This window comes from Pteronotus mesoamericanus, unplaced genomic scaffold, assembly GCF_021234165.1.
Source record: "Pteronotus mesoamericanus isolate MK-2021 breed Mesoamerican mustached bat unplaced genomic scaffold, CSHL_Meso_final contig_32, whole genome shotgun sequence".
In the NCBI taxonomy this organism is placed as follows: Eukaryota; Metazoa; Chordata; class Mammalia; order Chiroptera; family Mormoopidae; genus Pteronotus; species Pteronotus mesoamericanus.
The window spans coordinates 13,322,080-13,343,809 of NW_026555134.1; the positions used below are offsets into that span (position 1 = coordinate 13,322,080).

Below are 21,730 nucleotides of genomic sequence, written 5' to 3' on the forward strand. Positions count from 1 at the left end.
TACCTTGTCTCATATGAGATATCTAGCTTTGTAGAGCACTGCATCTATCGGTCTCCAATATTCTCTTTCTTTATATCTTATTTTTGTTACTCCTTTAGGATTGTACTTACCATAAAGAATTAGTACATAGCCTTTTAAAAGGAAAAGGCTATGCTTTTAAGGAAAAATTTCCTCTTTAATTAAGAACAGGAAATTAAATTAAGAACAGGAAATTAAAAGACTTTAATATGCCAGATGAAGGAAAAAACTACATAAATTAAGGCTGGTTAAAGTCATTTTTATTGTATATTTTTATAAATTGTATATTATTATTGTACTGTATATTCCAGGCTCCAAAAGGAAAGGTGGTCATGCCTCAAAAGCTATTATCTGAGAAAGGAGAGTGTTCATAGAAGACAATTTTTCCCCAGTTATGGTAGATATCGTGCCATCACTTTCTGATGGATGAGTCTTTCTATGGTTGAAATTTCTTCCAAAGTTAATGGATATGTGCAGTGGACATAGGATAATGGGCATCTTAGAAAGGCTGAAACAGGGCCTATTTTGACTCTTTAGCCTCATGTTTCAGGTAGTACTGAGGTTCTGTTTTGTTTTTTGCCAAATCGAAACCCTAGGTTCCGAAAACACAATTTCGAATGGACTAACTTCCTCTGGGTCATAGAAATAAGTTTCTTTACAAATTTTCTTGGATGAGAATATGGATTACAATAATTTGTGGACTCTCTAAAAGAGAGGCACATCCGAGTTGGTATTGATCTCGTAGAGATTCTGATATTAGAGAATCATACCAGCCTGATAGAAAACAATGTCCAGGCTGCCGCTGAAGACGCTGTATCACAACCAGGCTCTGACATCCCACAGGGCTTATGCTGACCAGGATGAGAAATGGGGAAAGTCTCTTTTCTTTGGATTTAAAGAGGCTAGATAATTGATTTTTTTTTTTAGTTTTAATTCATTTAGACTTTAATATCTTTGGGTTTTAACTTACGTGGGGATTTAGTTTTCTGATTAAATTTCTTTAATGGCTTCCCCAGGCTTCAAATAAGAATGAGATTTATAATTATATTTGAGGCTTGGCCTCTTTTGGAGTATGTTTATACTTTTATAGAATCTTGATATAGAACTTCAGATAAAACATAATTTATAACATGGCTGGGCATAATTTGGGAAGTGAAAGAAAATGGAAATGGATTTTCTGATGTGGAGGGAGTAGTCTTAGAGTTAAAGCTATTTTCTTCTGATCCATTTCAGCATCTTCTGGGGGGAACCTACACTAATCAGTACATCAGTAGCCCTGGTTGACACTGGCTTTGTGACTTCATGAACTCCTATAACTGCCCCGATCAATTCCAAGGAGAAAGATTATACTGCAAATTGAACATTGGCTTAATAATTGAGCTAAATGGTTTAAAAATAAAGTTTTAAGATCTGGATGAAGAAGGCAAAATTTGCTTTCCTCTTACTGCCTAATAATTTTCCCTTCAAGTCAGTCTTTTGCAGGTTCTTGTATGATTACCCATGCAGGTTCCTCCTGCTGTGACTGAGATCAGAGGGCCTGTGGTGTACAGACCACTTGCCAGATGGGCTGTATGCTGTCATCCTGTAGATTATCTGCCAGCATGTTCTTTCCAGAGTGACCAGACAGTAGCCAAACTCTTTGCATCATCTCTATCTGACCAAGTTTTTGTTATTGTCAGATTTCACTGCAGACCTAGAGTCCTAAAATATATATGAAAGCATTTTTTTCTTACAGTGTTTGCTGATATTTTAGAATTCTATTATATTACACTAAAGTTATTATAAAAGATGCCTTTTGCCTAAGAGGTGACCATGTAAAGGGGAAGTTATATTACATATGTAACAAAAGTACTGTGACTCAGCATACACAGGGCTTATGCTGACCAGGATGAGAAATGCCATTTCCATTGAGTTTCCATTGCCATGGTGAAGAACAGTTTAAACCAGGCTAATCTTAGAACACCGACAACATTAGTCTACTGGAAGATACATGATTTCCTGCACTTTTTAGCTGTTTATTTTTATATGTTCAGCAGACCACTTACTAAGTCAACATAAAAGGATAAAAAGAGGATAAAGTCAATAAGAATGTAAAATATGTTAGAAAATGGGACAATAGTGCATAGCACTTTTTCTAAAATATAAAGATTGATAAGTTTATGAAAATAAAGTTTTTCAAAATGTGGATTTATATCATGTAAGCGATTGTTTCTCCAAATAGAGTGCCCTTTTCTAAGCATCTCCTACTTCAAGTTTTCCTACTTATTATATCTTTCTTAAGCGGTATTTTCTAATTTATTCTATCTTATCAAGGTATTCTGACAGGGACAAGGAAATCGGGTTCCTGACCTGAGCCCCTTCTTTAAGCACCCCCTCTGGCCCTCCTTCAGCTCTCCCCGTCTTGGCAAGGCAAGCAGTTCATAGGGCTAAGTCCAAGTTTGTGTATGGCCCTCTTCTGGACCTTTCTCTGGGGACTGGACCCTAGGATTCCCTAACAGTGGTCCTAAGCCTTCCTCCAACACCTGCACAGGCCACTTCTCAGAGAGAAGATCTCCAAAATATATGAAGAACTCACACAACTCCACTCCAGGAAGACAAACAATCCAATTAAAAAATGGGCAAAGGACCTTCTCCAAGGAGGAAATATGCAGGGCCCAGAAATGTGTGAGAGGATGCACAGCTTCACTAGCCATCAAGGAAATGCAAATTAAAGCCACAATGAGATACCACTTCACACCGGTCAGAATGGCCAACATAAACAAATCAACAAACAAATGCTGGCAAGGTTGTGGAGAAAAGGGAACCCTAGTCCACTGTTGGTAGGAATGCAGACTGGTGCAGCTGCTGTGGAAAAGTTTGGAATTCCCTCAGAAAGCTAAAAATGGAACTGCCTTCTGACCCAATGATTCCACTGCTGGGATTATATCCTAAGAATCCCAAAACACCTATTCAAAAGAACCTATGCACCCCAATGTTCGTAGCAGCACAATTTACAAGACCTAAGTGCTGGAAGCAACCTAAGTGCCCATCAATAAATGAGTGGATCAAAACACTATGATGCATTTACACAATGGAATACTACCCAGCAGAAAGAAAGAGCGAGCTACTATCTTTGCGACAGCATGGATGGAACTGGAGAGCATTATGTGAAGTGAAATAAACCAGGGGGTAAAAGACAAATACTATAAGACCTCACCTATAAGTGGAACCTAATCAACAAAACGATCAAGCAAGAAAAATATAACCAGCAACATTGAAAGAAAAAACAAACCAACAGTAACAAGAGGGAAGGAGAGAGGGTGATATCGGGGAAAAGAAAGGGAATGAACAAGTCAAGGAACATGTATAAAAGACCCATTAGGAAGGATTGAGGGTGAGAGGTAGGGGTGGGTGGGCAGGGGAAAGTGGTATCAGGAAAATGGAGACAAATATATATGAACAATAAAATTAAATTAAATTTAAAAAATTCCAAAAGGGAAGCTATCACCCTAGTGGTTCCATTCAGATATATACTGCCTTTGCTATTATTCATGAAAGGAAAATTTCTTTTCCCAAATCTGTACTTGTTTTCCAATAAGAACATAAAAGGCCATGTTTGCTTGAATCTGTTAGGAGAAACTTAAATTATACCCAGGGGTCTTACTGCAAGGGAACCTAGAGAATATAGCTTTTAAGTGACTGGACTTGGTAACAAGGCTATAAAAAGAAAGCATGCTAATTGATGTTTGTAATGGTTGTTTAGCAAACTAATTCACAGCATTCACTACAAAGTGATTGCAAATATTTGAGAAAGAAGGCTATCCATTAACACTTGGAAGAGAAGAACAGTGAAAGGTTTTCTTTTTCAGAAATATATGCATATACAAAACACTTTTAATTCACATATGCCAAAATGTTAACAGTGGAAAATATACAGGGGTAGGCAAAAGTAGGTTTACACAAAACACAGTTTATTCTTGTATTATTAGTTATTAATTACCATTTTAGTTTCCATTTAAATAACTATAAACCTACTTTGCCCATGCCTGTACATATATTGACAGTAAAATTTACTCTTTTTTGTATATAAAATTCTTCTAAGAGTTACATAAGATAATACATGGCAAGCACTCAGCAGAGAAACTATCAATAAGGAAGTACTCATAAATGTTAAATATTCATATATGAAATCAAGATAAATCAAATGAAGTATCCTACATAGGAACCAGCACTTATTAATTACACAGAAATTATAAATTACTGTAATTATTTTTTTAACTCTGTATTTATTTGACTTTTAAAATGACTGCACATTGACATTATAGAAATAAAAAAATTAGTCTTTTTCTACACATCTGTCTATATACTGTATGTTTATATAGTCCTCTTACCTGACAGGTAAACTTAGAAACATCTATCCTGCCTTGAAACGGCATCAGAAAGGCTGTGGGCAGGAGCACATTGCAGACGCTTTATTCTACTTTCACTGCACCCCAGAGGATAACACAGGAAAAAAAATACTCTTTGATTGATGGTCACAATTGTGGTGATGGCAATTATAAGTGTACATAGAGTAGGTGCTTTCTGTGCCCCTTCTATTCTAAGTGCTCTGAGAGACAATTCTCCATAGGTCTCTTGTATTTCTGCCTGTCTCAAGAGAAGAAACACTAACTGTTTTTTATCCCAGGCTTTCTTTTCAAGGATTTTTGTATAGTTGATCTCCTTGGAAGACAGAAAGAGTGCCTCCCTCTGGAGCAAGGAGCAAAATAGATTTACTATCAAGCGTATAAAGAAAAGTTCCCTCTACAAGGCAAATGTGTTTTCTGCTCATTCTAAAATATTTGTCTTTCTAGGCTGATTGGGGCAGAGGGGAGCAGTCCTCTCTGACAATGAGAACTGCTGCATATGTGGGTATCACCTGGCCCTCTTTGCATGGTCGGGTGGGAACTGCTGCACGTGCTGGTACACTCCTTACTGCTATGGCTGTGAGTAATAAGCTGTTCTTTGTCTCAGCGCTGGAGCCTTGTGTCTTCTGTCAGCTTGCAGGTAGTGATGGAATTCACTTGTTAGATTGTGAAGAGGGTAAAATCTCAGACCATGCACAACTCTTGCTAAGTTCTCTGTATTTAATAACTTGTTTAATCACAGAACAGACCTATCAAGAAGGAACTATTTATTACCCACATTTGACACAGATGAGCATATTAGTGCACTCAGGTATACAAATAGTCCATATGTTTATGCTGGAAGCAGTGTCCACATCATACCATCTTTTTCTTCTATGCCAGTACATACATCATGATATACACATAAAAAGAATAATGATAGTCTAAGAATAAATATGATAAGACACTGAGAGGTTATTTAATATCAATAAGTAAGATGTCTCCAAGTTTAGAAAATAGTATTATAACCTAGAATTGTGCAAAGAAATGTCCTGATCCTATTGATATAATAATGATCATATTAACATTTCATGAAATTTAAGCATTTTTTTCATAAATATGTTTCTACCATGGATGTATTAAAAATGGTTGCAGACATTTCAAAACACATTGAAATAATAACTCACATAAAGCAAGAGTTTTCATTGTACTCAAAAGGGTCATAAACTTTACCTCATTTGATCCTAAAAACAGCATTCTGTGGTATATTATATTCATATTACAGGTGAGAAAATGAGATTGAGTCCTTAAGTGGGGATAAATAATTGAGCTTAGGTATGCTGAGTCTATACCCCATGATATATCTTGAAAAGTATTGTATAAACCAGTGCTTCTCCGAATGTATTTCTAAAACCTTAGTGCTTTGAACGAGATGAGCTGTTTCCTAGAGGGGGCTAATGGAGAGAAGGAGGCTGTTGGTCTAATACAATGGACATGTTCATGAAGCAAAGGTAAGCATCATCAGAGAATTATATAGAAATTTTGCAATATCACAGTCCATATTTAACCAGAATTTTTGCCCTATTTTCCAATGTCCAATGGACAAGGACTTCATGCACCAATGACTTAAGACAATGATATAAACTTTTTCCATTAAAAATGTTTACTTTTTATCATCTAAGTAATTAAAAAATCATTATCCATGTAATGAGTTAAAGTATGAAATGCGTCCTACAATAATTCAAAAGTGAAATTATGTGGTCTTTGATGTAACAGGTAAAACTCCAAGTTAAGTAATCCATCACAGTTAGACAAACAGATGTGCATCTACTTCACATAAGAGAAGTTACTAAATATAATACTACTTACAGAGTTACAAATGTTCTTCATAAAAAATGTATATCCTTCATGTTTCAAAAATTTCAAATAACTACAAAATAGTTAAATACTATTACAAGTTAAGAACTTGGATAAGAAGACAGAAATAATTATTTTAAAAACCCAACTAAATATACCTCCTTTCACATAGTCAAATTTTATGTTGAAAGTGCCTGGGGAGACAAAAAAGGGAAAAGTGATAGACCATTTAATTTTTCATTGGCAGATAAAATAGAGGCTTGTATAAAAATGTGATTTTCATATGAGCATTTCTGGAACTGCTCTTTCACAAAGGCTAACCATTGTGAGTGAAATTATTTTGTCAAGCTGAGTAAATGAAGCCATCGTATACATTTTGGTTAGTATTACTTGACATTTTTTGAAATGTGATATTCAACTATTGCAGGAGACAGTTTGTGAAATTTTTAGAAAACTTATTCAAAAACCATTTAGCTCTGTTAAAAGTCTAGAATAAAGATATTTTGTATTGGTGACTGAAGAGAAGATCAATGTTGAGCTGTTAGTGTGCAGGTAAAAAACCACTGAATTAATAAATAAAGTCAATAAACAAAATTCATTTGATATTACACACAGCATTAATTAATTATTTAGTCAGAGAAAAAATTAAATCTAGTTATTCTGGGTTCTTATTCTCAAATTATGAAACCTATTATTCCTCAACTTCATTTGGATAACACTGTCCCTGGTGGCCAACGTGAGTTTCCAAATCACCCAGAAACCAAAATGCCAGTGGTGGTCAGAAGTAGGTTTACAGTTGTGAGCATGCACAACACAGAGTTAAAGCTATTGTAATAATTATAACCTTCAGGTCTTTTTTTATATGAACAGCTGTAAACCGACTTTTTGTCAATTAATAAATGACCTGTTGGATGATATAACTTATTGGTATCCTTTGGAAAACTAGAAAATATATGCAAAAAAGGGGAGAATGATGATGTGGTTGACATAATAGATACTGAGCCCTTCTTGGCATAAAAGAAGAACATGATCAGATACTTTCTGAAACTTCTGGTTGATGATAATAGCATCATTTGGTAAAGACATGTGTGTCTTCCTCTTTGCTCTGGCATGAGGACACATCAGAATCATCTAAAATTGTACCAAGTTGTTTAAATAATGTTTTTAAAGAGTAGAGAATGAATATTATCTTCATTCTCAGAGGAAAGTTATGCTTTGAATGTGTATTCAATGAAATCTATGCTACTTGAAAGTTACTGAGTAAAGCACTTGGAGAAATCATTTACATTATGTCCAGTAAAAATATTCCTATTAATTTACTTTTATGGAGTCATACATTAGAATATGAATTGTGATATGTTTGAAAGCCTGTCAAAGTAACAGTTACTATCCAGGTAATATTGTATCTAGTACTTCCAAATTTTGCATGTATGTTTTATTTTTTCAAAAAACCACTCACATTACCACAAAAATTCACAAAACATTATTGGCATAAAGAAATGTAACCATATTTTAATAGTAAAATATCATAAATGAAACAGATGTCAGCGAATGAAATCATAAAAGTCTGTCAATGTGTTGACAATAATTAAGAATTACATTTTTAATTGATTTGTTACTCAAAAGTCAATTCATATTCATATTGTTAAGTTAGGTGTATAGTAGAATGGATTGAAATATTTGAGATGCTCATTTTAGTAATTAAAGAGTTTCCAGTGAGTCATATATTATTAAGTTGTACGTTTATGACATTAGAATTTTTTCCTTCAAGGTAATCAATAATCACTCATGGATTTTTTTGTCCTTATTTAATTTCCAAATTGTGTTTTTAATAAAACAAGTGGAGTAAAAATAGAATCATTCTCATATAATACAATTGCTATGGTGTAGAATGTATAGAAAATAATTATTGTTCCCTCACATTATTTTATAACATTTAATTATTTTAAAGAATTATTATTACAAATATGCCATAAGTAAATGTGCTTGTCTGGGGTTTATTCAGAATTATTGTTCACCAAAAGCAAACAAACAAAACTATCAATCCTTTGGTTGACATTTTTTAGAGGTGAATTTTTTTGTATTTTAGGTACTGGGACTTCATAATGGTTGTAACTACTAAATATGATAGACAAAGTACACATTTTTCATAAATCCTACAAACAGCTATTTGTCCCAGCAATAGCTTTCTAAATTGAATACCAAAGAATTTAACATTCATAATGTATAACATTATAATCCATTAAAAATACTGTGACTCTGAATTTCATATAATGATAAGAATATCTATTTCATAAATAGGTAAAAACATATTTTATTTCCTAAACATAAGGACATGAAATAGTTAGACAAAGAGTCTTCTAGAATGCTCATATATATGAGTTACCATCTTTTAGTATTACACATTTTTATTTGTTAATGTAATATGTCCAATGGCTTTTAGAAATAAGAATTTGAAGGTCCATTTCTATCCATTCACTGTTCCTGACTAGCTATTTGACTTTGAAAAAGTGAGCTAATCTGAATATTCAGGATCTTAGCATTCCAACCACAGAGTAGCACCCCCTTCTCCCTGATATATATGCACATATCCTTGTATATATCAGATCATTTTCAGTCAAGTGTCCAGTTGTGTGATGTAGTAAATAAAGGGAGATCTGAACACATGATTGTATAAAAATGAATAGATAATAGTGTGTATGCACATCTGTGTGCTCGTGTGTGTATGTGCGTATAAACACTGCAAGCTCCATAGTCCTTTGATAGTATTTACTGTCCCAAACACACACTTTTAATTTGATTAGGCATGGCCTTAACACAATATTTTACTTATTGTTGAATATCTATATATAGAAATATATGTACCATAAGGAAAAAATGTGCATTTTACCTTTCTCATATATGCAAATGTATATGACATAATTTTTGCTGTGTAGGACCTATTAAGAATTATAGTTTTGAAGGATATTGTCTGTAATAATAGCATTGTCCTATATCCTCATAGAAGTATAAGCCTTGGGATTTTAGATATGAAATAGATGTTAATATTCCAGGGTAAGTTATGCTAATATTTATTATAAAAGAGAAATGATTTCTGGGGGATTAAGGCACTTATCCAAGATCACAAGTATTTAGTGAACAAACAGGCACAATTCCTACATATGCCCAGCAGAACATTACTATGATACCATTATTGTTATCTATATTTTTCTTAAAGTTAAAAAGCACTGAGAAGTATTTATATAAATTAGCAGTTAAAAAGATATTTGAAACCATTAAGGAAAATAATACATAAATATGAAATTAATATAAATTTTATGTATATACATCATTAAAATGTAAAAAGCATTGCTAACAACAGTATGTATGTACAACCAGTAATTGGTTAAATAAAATATGACCCAATTTAAAATAAAACAAAATGGTAATATTGATCTGAATTATTTACTTCGGAAGTAGTTTTTCAAAATGCTGAGATGTTTGAATGTTAAATCTTAATAATATGTGTGAATATTATAATGATATATACATTCTATGTAAAAAGTTCAGCACAGTGTCTGACATCTGTTAAATATTTAAACAAAAGATAGTGTTAATATAACATGTAAGTGACCATTAGGAAACTAACTGTAGGTTTCAGTACCCCTTAAATACTAGAGACTTATCCAAAATATAACTAATAATGAAAAGGAATGTATTCTTATCACTTCTGAATGGGAAGAGCCAGGAGTACCCACTTGGAAAGAGAGAAGGAAAAAGTTGTGTGATAAACGTAAGTGGGTCTTTCTGCTCAATGGACAGTCAAATGACCTCTGACCGGCAGCACAAGGGTAAAGCTGATACCTAGGGGCAAGCTGCAGCATAACCATGTGCAAACTTTCCACAACAATATTACACTTCTGGTTGTAGTAAATATTTAAACTACTTTGGAAAATTAAAACCTTGACCAAGTTGACAGAATTTTAATTTCCTCAAAAACTGTAATTGTGTCACTGCTGAGAACTCCAGAGAGATGTTCTTAAATACAAATGAATATACCAATCACAAATTAAAATACTCCCATTAGAAATATTGGAAAAGAATGATTGATTTGTTGTGCTTATTCTATTAGAACTATACTTCGAAGGACATTATTTTCTAATAATATTTTTAAATTCTCAATTGATTAAAAGAACTAATGTACTCTATTTTATCATATCTGTAATGTCACTGAAAAACAGTGTAAAATATGGCTTTCCTGAATCTTTCAAAACTGTAGGAGTGTCTCCTTTCCCGTCAATTACCTTCAATGAAACTTTAGGGAGGGATATCCAACTACTGTAAACCTCAAAACTGTGTACTTAAACAGGTCAGGCTTTAATTCATTTCAGAATAGGCAATCTAAACACAAAAATCAACCAAGAATCCAAAAGCATATTAAACCAAAATTCACTTGGTCAGGTGACTTTCATGTAACTATAACTCTATAATATATAAAAATATAGATTTTATGGTATTTCAAAATAATATTTGAATAAGAGCATGTGTGAATGTCAAATAAGCAATTTGATAATGGAATTGTAAATTTCCAAACACTTCCATATACATGTCTATCTGCACAGAGAGGATCGATTTTTCATTGGAGTGTTTTGTGTGTTAATATCATTTCAGGTCACTGGTATCATGAGATTGAGATTGTTGTCATAAGGAGAAATAGGTGTAGAAAGCAGAAAATTTGAAGATTAAAGACTTCCTCTGCATGCATACCTAATAATGTAATAAACAGATATGGCAAATGAGATGACCATTAGTCCAGGGAATTCTTAGCTGAGAATTGGTTACTAGTATCACATGAAGACATGGCTCACATTTCAATAATTAGTTACCAAGTAAGGTAAAATATTTGATTTTCAGAATTTTTTGTCATCTACCAATGGGCAAACTATAGCTTCTATGGCTCAAAATGTTTTCTCTTAATATTGACATTTAAAAACATTTTAAAAGGGTTATCCATAATTTTCAGTGAGATAACATTTCAAGACAATTCCCATAAACAGTCAAAAATGTAAAGTTCTTCTAAGTGGAGTTAAGCACAAGCTCTTCATGTAACTATGCATATCTAACTTACTTAGAATTCAGTAGTCTAGAAGCCACAGTGTGACAGTTCTGAGCCATGTGTCAGCACAGTGAAAGCAGTGACAAGCATCATCTTGGAAATTTTATTACATAATAAAAGGAAACATGTTCTTAGACAGCAGTTGGAAAATAATTTCTACTACTTCAGATGGTATGATTTATGTACCCCAAGGCAATAAAGCATCAAGAAGAAAGCTACACTAAACTTATTTCAACTATAATAGAATTATAAATATGATTTAGGATTAACCTGAAACACTAGGACCTTTCATGAGAAGAAAGATGTGTATTCAGCATGCTTACAATGCTTATAGCATTTAAATGCACATCATCCAGCACATACTGGAGTAGAAATTCCCTTTTGCAACACAAAAACATAAAACTTTGAGTTAATATGAGTGTTTTGAGGATAAGTAAGTATAATAATTTCACATATAAAATAACAAGCCATACTTTAGTTTGCTGACAAACAGCACAAACAGTTTGTAAGGTTACAATCTACCTGGAATCATTTACTATCTCAATAAGCAAACTTCACAACTTAACAATGTCTTTAGGGGGAAAAAACTCTCCCTAAGTCTGACAAGAGTTGACTATGCCGCACTGAAAGCTATCACCAAATTTAATCTAGAAATGTATTTTTTTGCTTTTTTATAGAATATAAAATGAGACAAGAGTCACTAAATAACTGGTTCTCCATTAAGCATATTTGACAAAGTTCATCTGCTAAAGCGTGGAGTGACACAACACCAATTCTTAGGGACAGTGCCTGGGGGAGGGATTCCGTGAGAACAATTCAGGGAACACACAGAAAATCGGGTTAAAGTTTCCTCAAAGGGCTCGCAGTGGCATTAAAATCACATCGAAAATTAATTCTCACAGTTTTCTAAATTTTAACTGTATTTTCAAACTGGCATCACATCTTTTATATTTCTTTTCCTATGCTTACATGAATTTATGAAACTATAAACTTAAAGCAATTGTTCCTTACCTTTGATTCTTGAGCTTTCTTGACTTTTTTCCTGCTGGAATTAAAACAGAAATAGATCAAGATCTGTAAGTAGGTGTTCACCAGCATGATACAAATTATCAGTAAAACTAAAGCCTTCTCTAAATGTTTTGTTGTACCTATACCCAGGGGTCATTGTAATACAATTCTCATCTTAATGAATACTTATGTCAAATCTTTTATTAGAGTAGTAATCATTCTTAGTGGACATAAATTCCTCTAAGAAATCAATATATTATATGAATATGAATTTATAAATAAATGAACAAATGGTTAATGAATAAAAAATAACCTGTCATGCCTCTCAAATGCCTTAGGCATTTAGAATTCTGTTTAATTCTAACAGATTATGAATGATGTCTTCAGAATTTGGTTTCAACATCTATACATTAATGATAAATTGTTGCTGAGGGAAAAAGCTTTAGAGCAAACAGTGGAGAATTCGCTAAAAAAAAAACACAAAGGACATTTCAATTGTCTTTCCTTAAGTTAAACTTAGAATTAGTCCCTATCTCACTTTCTAAGGCTAAAGTTGACAACAATTCTATTATTAATTCAAACGTTGCTTCAGTCAGACCTGTCTTTCAATTTGACATAGTCCTCATTCGTTACCAGGCAACCCCAAAAGAATTAGCTTGCTTTCTGTTTTTAAGTAGAAACTGTGCACTCTATGACTTCTCAATTAATATTCATGCATAGTTTACTCTGTCTAAAAGTTTCAGGCTCTCAAACTAAAAATAACTTTGAAATATATCTCTAATAAAAAGTGACACACACACACACACATACTGAACCACAGAACTGTATTAATGCCAATAAATTTTGTTAAAATTTATACACATAATAAAAATATAAAGAATTTTGCTGTAAGCATTAATCCCAGAGTAAGATTTTGAGAAAATGAATATTGACAAATGTACATTTGTTGGACCAGCTAATCCAGTGTATGACTCTATCAGACTTTAACACTTTTGCGTTCTAATTCTCTTATCCTAATTCATCTAGCCTTTGAGTTTGAATGTTATTCTCTACTTTGTTAATTAATAGAGTTATCCACTTTTGATTTATTTTTAATTTAGAGAATCTGTTGTTCATTTAAAGTAAAATTTAAATATAAATTATTTGTTTTGAAAGTGCATTCTTCTTTCATAATTATAGGATGAGCAGGCTTAATTTTTTTCAAAGTGTATGTTAATTAAAAATACTCTCGGTCTCTCCCCTCCTCTTTTTCCATTCATTTATTTATATAGTCATCATTCTTTCAACAAATATGTATAGATTACTTTTATGTGCCAGAGATTGCTCCAAGTAATAACATAAAGGATGAAAAAAACTGAAAAAAATGTCCTTATTGAAAATACTGAATAAATGGTAATGTTCTATTTGTGTAATTTGTTTTTAATTAAATTTATTGGGAATGATATTAGTTAATAACGTTATATAGGTTTCAAGTGTATATTTCTATAATACATGATCTGTGTATTTAGGAAAAGAATATGGTAGTTTTACAGTGAATGACTATACTTTTATATAGGTATACAACAATACAATGATTTTTGAACAAAATTATGAATGTGATGAAAGGATGCTCCACGCAGCTTCATCAAAACAGTGTGCCTGCTCATGCATCATCTCTTGTGCAGAGTTATCTGATGAAACATCAAATCACCGGGGTGACTCAGCGTACTTACAGCCCAGATTTGGTGCCCTGAGGCTGATGGCTTTTCCCAAAACTAAAATCACCTTTGAAAGGAAGAGATTTCAGACCACTGATGAGATTCCAGAAAATAGGATGGGGCAGCTGATAGTGTGTGGTTGTGAGGTCCCAAGATGCCTATTCTGAAGCGGACTGAGGTGCCATTGTCCTGTGTACAATGTTTCTTGTATCTTCTTCAATAAATGTCTCTATTTTTCACATTACATGGCTGGATACCTTCTGGACAGACCTCATATATCTGGGGAAAACATGTTTTAGGAGTAAAAAACAACTGAAATTTCCTGAGGTGTAAAAGTTCTTGGCATTGTCAAAAATACCAAAGGAGAACAGTATTACTGGACTGGACTGAGTCAGGCGAGTCTAGGAGGAAATGCAATCAGGGGCGGATAAACTAGCACTTGGGACATTTGTTTGATCTTTGTTTTTTTTTACTGAGAGGGCTGAAAAAACATTGAAAGTTTCTTCTCAGAGGAACACCATTATCTGGATCACATTCAGGGAGAATCATTCTGGCTACTGAGAATAGGTCAAACAGGGCAAGGATGAAATTAGAGGAACCAGTAAGAAAAATCTTGTAGCGGTCTAGGTGGGAGTTGATAATGGCATAGAGCAGAGCGGTAGTAGTGGCACTGGAATTTATGTTAGAGCTGGAAAGGTTTTCTCATAGAATAAATGTTGGGTGTGAAATAGAGAATAAACAAGGGTGATCTCAAAGGTCTGAGCCATTAGAAATAAGGAGTTACCTCTAATTATAATGAACACGATGGCTGAAAAAGAAACACTTATCCTTGCCTTACTAGCTCACCAGTATTGCCTTCTCTGTGAATTTTTCTTTTGTTGCCCGTCCACCCCTGCTCCATCTTCTTTATTCATTCCTCTTCATATTCTCAATTCCTAAATATGAGTTCCCTAGATATTGAGACCTTACCCTTTTTCCATATACCTCACTCCCACAGTGATCTTATCCAGCCTTCTGAACTTCAGTGTCACTTTTCTCGTAAGAACTTAAACTTCCGATTCATCTATTCAGCTGCATTTTTGACACCTATACTTGGACATCTAATAACAGCCTACCTGTCATATCCAAAACTGAACCCCTGAACTTCCCTTACTTTTTTGGCCATATTTCTCATGTTCCTCATATTCTTCATCTCTCCATCCTTCTAATTGTTCCTTAAAGTAAATTTTTTCTACTTTGTCTCTTAGTAGATAAAGGACCTGGAATTTTCATGAGCTTCATATTTGACTTTGATTTTACTTTTAATTTTACTCTGAGGATGAACAGTAGGCATATGATTAAAGTGTCTGGAACTCAGCAGGACATATAAATTTAGAAATCAACTAGCCTTTCTATAAACCATCAGTACTACAACTGTAGGTTGAATGATCTAGACCTGAGTATTGAAAACAATGTAAAAAAATTAATACACTGAATCAGCCAAGAAAATGAAAGAATAGGTAAATTATAGGAGAAAACCCAGGAAAGAATGGAATCATGAAATCCTAGGGTATATATTACCTCAGAGGGAAATTTCAATAGTATAGAATTTTTCTGACAGGTCAAGTCCAATTATGTTTAAGCCATGCCCATTTGATACACTGAAATCAACAGAATCACTGACTTCAAAGAAAGAACAATTTTGGTGGTATAATGGGCTTCGATATAAAATTGAAGTTTTTTGAGGAAGGACAGGAGAGTTGAGAAATGTATGAAGTGATAAAAATGAAATGGGAGAAACATGATGAGAAAAGAAGGGCCTGGGGTGGGGTGTAGCTAGAGAGTATAGTCATTTATAGAGGTGGCATCTATTTTTGTTGTGTATTTGTCTTTTTGTTTTATTTTGATTAGTTTTATAATATTTATATTACAGAGAATTGAAAACGTCTAAATGATAGAAGATACATAATAGAAATTGAGACGGTTAAGATAAAAGGGAGAGATGTTATGAGTGATTTTATAAGGGTATTGAAATGGTAGATGTGATACATAAAATAAGAGGGAACAAAATTTAAATAGGAGAACCAGTTCCTCTAATATAGCAGGTAGGCACAGGAAAGCATGGTCATAAATACAGTAGGTTTGTAGGTCTGACATACTAAATTAAACATGTTCAATCTGTGATTTATATTCTTTATGTATTAGCAGGAAAGTCCACTGAGTGATGTAAATGGTTTATCAGAAATCTGAAGAAACAGAATGGATTTTAAATGCACTGCTTCATTTGTGTGTGTGTGTGTGTGTGTGTGTGTGTGTTGTATGAGAGACGGTGAGTAGAAGAACTGCTTGGTATTATTGAAATCCTGTTTTGTTATCATAAATTTGTAGTGGTATGAATCTTACTCATTTTAATTACAAATAGGCTTAATGCCCACTGATATTACATTTTATTATATTTGCTTCTTAAAATCCAATTCTCTATTTATACATTTTTATATACTTATAAACTACCAATGGACATATCCTACAAACTAGAAATGATTAAGAAGAATTACTTAAAGAAGACCAATTACTTATTAATTTATTGGACTGGGAAGAATGGAACAGATTTGTCAAGTAAGAAGAAATCAAAGACTACTCCATTACTGCCAAACTTGTATTAGAATGCTGTTAGCAGAGACATATACATAATTTAGGATTTTGAAAGTAATACTTTTTAAAAAATGTTTTATATGTTAATTTAAAATGAAGCAATGTTAAGGAGAAAATTGTGAATTTTTAATTATACAATTAACTCTTAAGTGTTAAGACTTAACACTTAGACTGACATACTTAGTGACAAAGACTTTTTACCCTGTCCACATTATATATTTGAAACACATTTTTATATTAGAAAACCTTGGTTCTTGTTTGTAATAGCAGAATGCCAAACTTTTGTTATAACCCAATTTTAACATTCCTTCAAAAGATTTTCTCATAAAGTGATCTTGTATTAAAATAAGAAATATATTTTGGCCAGGTATCAAAGCTAAATAATAGTATACCATTTATGTTTTACTTTCTACCACACCATTTCTTGGAAGAATCCCAAAGTGCTATATTAATTACATAAATAGACTCCATGAAATTCAGCTCAATGATAGAAATGAGCAAATAGATTCTTACAGACATATAATAAAGATTAGCAAAGATAATTGGGGCAGAAGTATAGATTCAGAGGAAACATATAATTGCATGATAAGATCTTTTAAATATTTTTTAAAAACAGCATAATAAATAGAATTAGCTAAACCACTATAAAATTAAGACAACTTGAGATACACAGTAGTTTTTAAGCTGATGTCATGGTTTTAAAGCACCTAGAAAAACTAAAGTCTAGCCAAATAACATCAATGCACAGGTTGCTAGTCCTTTAACTCGACAGAATGCTATTACTCTCAAAGGTATTATTAAGGATTTTTATATCTAGTGTTAGATTTATGGCATAAAATTTGTTAGCATCTGATGGTGTCTCTAAAATAATAATTGATGTCCTATAATCAAAGATCAAAACTAGATACCTAGCCATAATAACTTTGAATGCAGTTAACCTGTTTTTTTCTTTCTTACTTAAAAGCACATGCTCTCTAGGAAGAGAAGCAACTATCTAAATGCTAAGTGCATCACCTCCACCAATATAGCATGAGTTAAAAACATTAGACTATCAGTGAATTGTCCTCCTATTTCATAGTATGAAGCTTAAATCACCTTCAGGAAAATGCATCAACCCCAAACAGGTAATATCTGTGGATATTCTTCTTTTTTAATTTGTGAATAAATAATCAATATATATATAAAATATAAACTTTGGTGGCAAAAATACATAAAGATAAACATTACTAATTTTTGAAGTCTGCCTAGTTTAAATTACTTCTCAGAACTCTACCCTTCTCTTTGATACAATTATTGCTTGTCAAACAAATACCACCAAACAAAACTTGAAAAGTGCTTATTTGCAGTAAAATAGTTGTGTTCAATATATATTTAAGATCTCCATGCGCTAGGTGGTAAAAATATGAAACATTAATAATTTTAATATATTTATTAGAACTGTTAAGTAGTAGGTATCGTAAATTCATTAAAGTTGGGAATAGGAGACTATTTCAGTAGAGCCACTCCACTGCAACCTCGTAAGAAGTCTTTTCTTTGCCACTCTGATGGATGTGTACCCATGAGCACATGAGCTCCTTCCCCCAGGCTCTACACACACACACAGGCACGTACTTTCTCCAAAACATACTTTTTTGTACCTATTTAATTATAAAACAGCCTGGAAAATAAAAAGATATTGGTTTGGTAATCATAATGCGGTACATCTAACCTCCTAAATCTTGGAGATAGAGATATATTTTCAGAAAGCTGTAATGGTGAACTTTCAGCCTACTTAGTTTAATCACAATCTTCTTAATGTTTATTTAAAATAGTTTCCCTTGTAATTTGAGCCATGTTCTTGATCCACCGTCACTACCACAACAAGTCTCAACTCTGGCCACTCTATCTAAAACAATACCTCGATTACTATTTTATTTCCTTAACTTTTTATTTATTCTTAGCAGAATTACTACTTCCAGGAATAATATATATTTATTTGTACATTATATGTTTTCTTTACTGAAACACATGTTCCATGAGCACTGTGTACTCTTAACTGGTATATTCACAGTATCTAGAAGAGTATCTTCAAGAGAATAGGTACTATTCCTAATCAAGTTTCTGAACTCTAGAATTTAACAGCCTGGTGGAGGGACAGGCACACACAAAATATTTGAAATCGAATGTGACATTCAAGAGTGAAATTATATATAAAATCTAGAGAGTACAGTCAAGGAACAATACAGTCTCTCTTAACTTAGGCAAGGGAAAGGAAGCTTTGAGAATGTGGACTTGGGAAATACAAAGACAGAAGATGAGATTGTAAGAATGAGTTGGATCTCTGTAGCAAAGGGAAGGGGGGGGATTCTGTGCAGAATATGCAGCATAACCAAAATTACCAGTTCATCAGAGTGCATGGTAAGACTAAAAAACAGCAAATAGTATGCAGTGGTTAGGTAGTGCGGAGTTGGGATGGTAATGAGACATGCACTAAACTTTTAAAAAATGAATCTCAAACTAGAACTGAATTTATTCACCAAATCTCTTCTATATTCAATAATATCTGTACTGTTTTATTACATACATAGTATAATTTGAAATATCAAGTTTACAAGTTTTATGGTAAGTTTATTTGTATTTACATTTAAAATAAAATAAATGATTATGGAAATTTTATAATTACTTTCATCATTTACAACTAATTGTAATCATCAGATAGATTTTTTTTGTCTGATTTGTTTTTAACCGGAAGTGTGTATGTTCAAGTTAAATGGATAAAACTCAGGCAAAGACAATCACTATCTAATGTGTCAAGTACAATCAATAAGAATTTGTCCATTGTGTAAATGTACCATAGTTTTTTGATCCACTTATTTATTGATGGGCACTTAGGTTGGTTCCAATACTTGACTATATGATCTCACCCATAAATGGAACCTAATCAATGAAACAAACAAGCAAGAAAAAATATAACCAGCAACACTGAAGAAAAAAGAAATCAACAGTAACCAGAGGGGAGGAGGTAGGGGGGTAATGGGGAAAAGAAGGGAAAAGGTCAAGTCAAGGAACATGTATAAAGGACCCATGGGCAAAGCCAAAGTGAGGAAGGCTTGAGGGTGGGAGATGGGGGTGGGCTGGGTGAAGGAAAGCGGTGGCAGGAAAATAGAGACAAATGTATCTGAACATTAAAAATAAAAAGACTTTGTCCAAAATGTCATAAAGCACATCTTTGGTTGATGGCTGCATGAAAGACATAAACAAATAGGATCTTAAAAGGTGAGCAGCAGCTAATTAGGTTAAGAAATTGTGGATATCCAAGGCAGAATAAAGTAGGTTATAGTAATAAAGAATTAGGTAGTAAAATATATTTTATAGAAAATAATAAAAGACTCATAAGCAGAGTAGATAATAAAGTAATCGAAAGAAAAGTTAAAAATCCCATACATGGTACACACATATATGAGCCCTCCTCTCCATATTAAAGTACAAAGTTATTTATTTATTAACAATGCATATAGATTTGAGGATTAAAAACACCTAAGAGAAAAGAAAATTTTTTTTCTAGCCTAATCTATAATTTTACAATAAAAGTGAGAATTCTGTAGGCCTTTCTTACAGCACTGTGGTTTTACATTATTTGACTTGGAGTTGGAATATGGGAAAAATAGGAAATTAATGCTGATAGGCTATTTTTTGAGGCTATACGTAAGAAATGTAAAGAAAATTCAATAAAATAAAAATAATTTTTGACAATTTTATGTATGCAACATAAAAAATATTCCATTATGGATATCCATCATAAATTCAGAAACATTTAAAAGAAATACCTATTTAATTTTTGAGATATTATTATTTTTTTCTACAAAAGGGAAGGTTGCATTTTAAAAATTGATAATACATGAAAACTAGTTTTCAGATCCTTTATGCACTTATCTTATTTTTTGTGGGCATATGTGTATAAAGAAACAAAATATGATTGGAAGATATTCATGTTCTTAAGATCATGTTACTATCTTAATAAGGTGTTGACATACAAACTACTCACTTCTTGAATACAGGTTTCCTAGGGATATACATGGCCTGCACTGTGCTATGAGACAGGGATTAACTATGGATAACTTAAATTTCTACCTCTGAATTTCAAATTTATCTGGAGAGACTGATAGAAATTAAGTGCAAATCAATAATAAAGAAACAAGAATGGGAAGAGCAATTTTCTATGCTGAGTGTGGGGCAAAGGGAGGGTTCACAGGGAAAATATTCTCTGAACTACATGTTAAAGGAGGGCACAATAATTTGCTGGAGAAAGGGTAGTAGGATGCGCAAAGGCGCAGAATTGTAAAGTTTTTAATCCTTTGGGAGAAACTGTGAATAGTTAACTATAGTTCAACTATATATTTGTTTAGATATAAAGATTATATAAAATATATTTTAGAAAGTTCTCTCCTTCTCCAGTAAAAAATTTAGCCCACTTAAATATAACTGATGCTATTTGGTAAAGAGCCATATACATCAAATAAACATGCTGATTATTACAACAGATTTTACAGTGTGATTTTGGAGTGTGAAAAGCAATGATGATTTTCTTAATACAAATCACTAATTAAAGAATTTGGAATAAATAAAAACATAAATCACTAATTAATGATTTTTGATATGGAAATTAGTGAAGTAGTATGATTTAAAATGCAGACATTTAAAATTATAATTCTCTCCATTTAATGTTTACCCCTCAATAAATTTGGATTTGTAACTTAAGTCTGGAAATAGACCAAGAGTAATAATTGTTATAGGAAACTAATGATTTAATTTTTAAGTTTCTAGTGATTTGAAGGATAGCATGCTTTTTCCAGTAATATATATAAATTTTACAGAGGCTACCAATAAATAAAATTTATTATTGAGAATACACTTTGCATGAAAAACTATATTCTGCAATTATAAAATATAAAGATTTATAGCCAGGTAGTTCAGCTAGAACTAAGGGAATATAAGAAATTCTGAGATCAGGCAAAAAAGGGCTTGGGGAAGTTAAACACAATAGAGGTCAGCAGAATGGAGCCTAAGTATAAGCACATGCA

At 32.7% G+C, this 21,730-nt stretch overlaps 1 protein-coding gene across 6 annotated transcripts in view; it reads right to left on the reverse strand.

Annotated features, from left to right (window-relative positions):
* The window catches only part of FSTL5 (follistatin like 5), a 553,085-nt gene that overhangs the window by 438,309 nt on the left and 93,046 nt on the right, over positions 1 to 21,730 (reverse strand). For 4 of the 6 annotated variants that reach the window (XM_054576110.1, XM_054576109.1, XM_054576106.1 and 1 more), the window contains exon 3: positions 12,346 to 12,379. In XM_054576110.1, the coding sequence (XP_054432085.1) occupies positions 12,346 to 12,379 (34 nt within the window). The remainder of the gene's footprint in view (positions 1 to 12,345; positions 12,380 to 21,730) is intronic. The other 2 variants (XM_054576111.1, XM_054576108.1) reach the window with 1 other exon arrangement.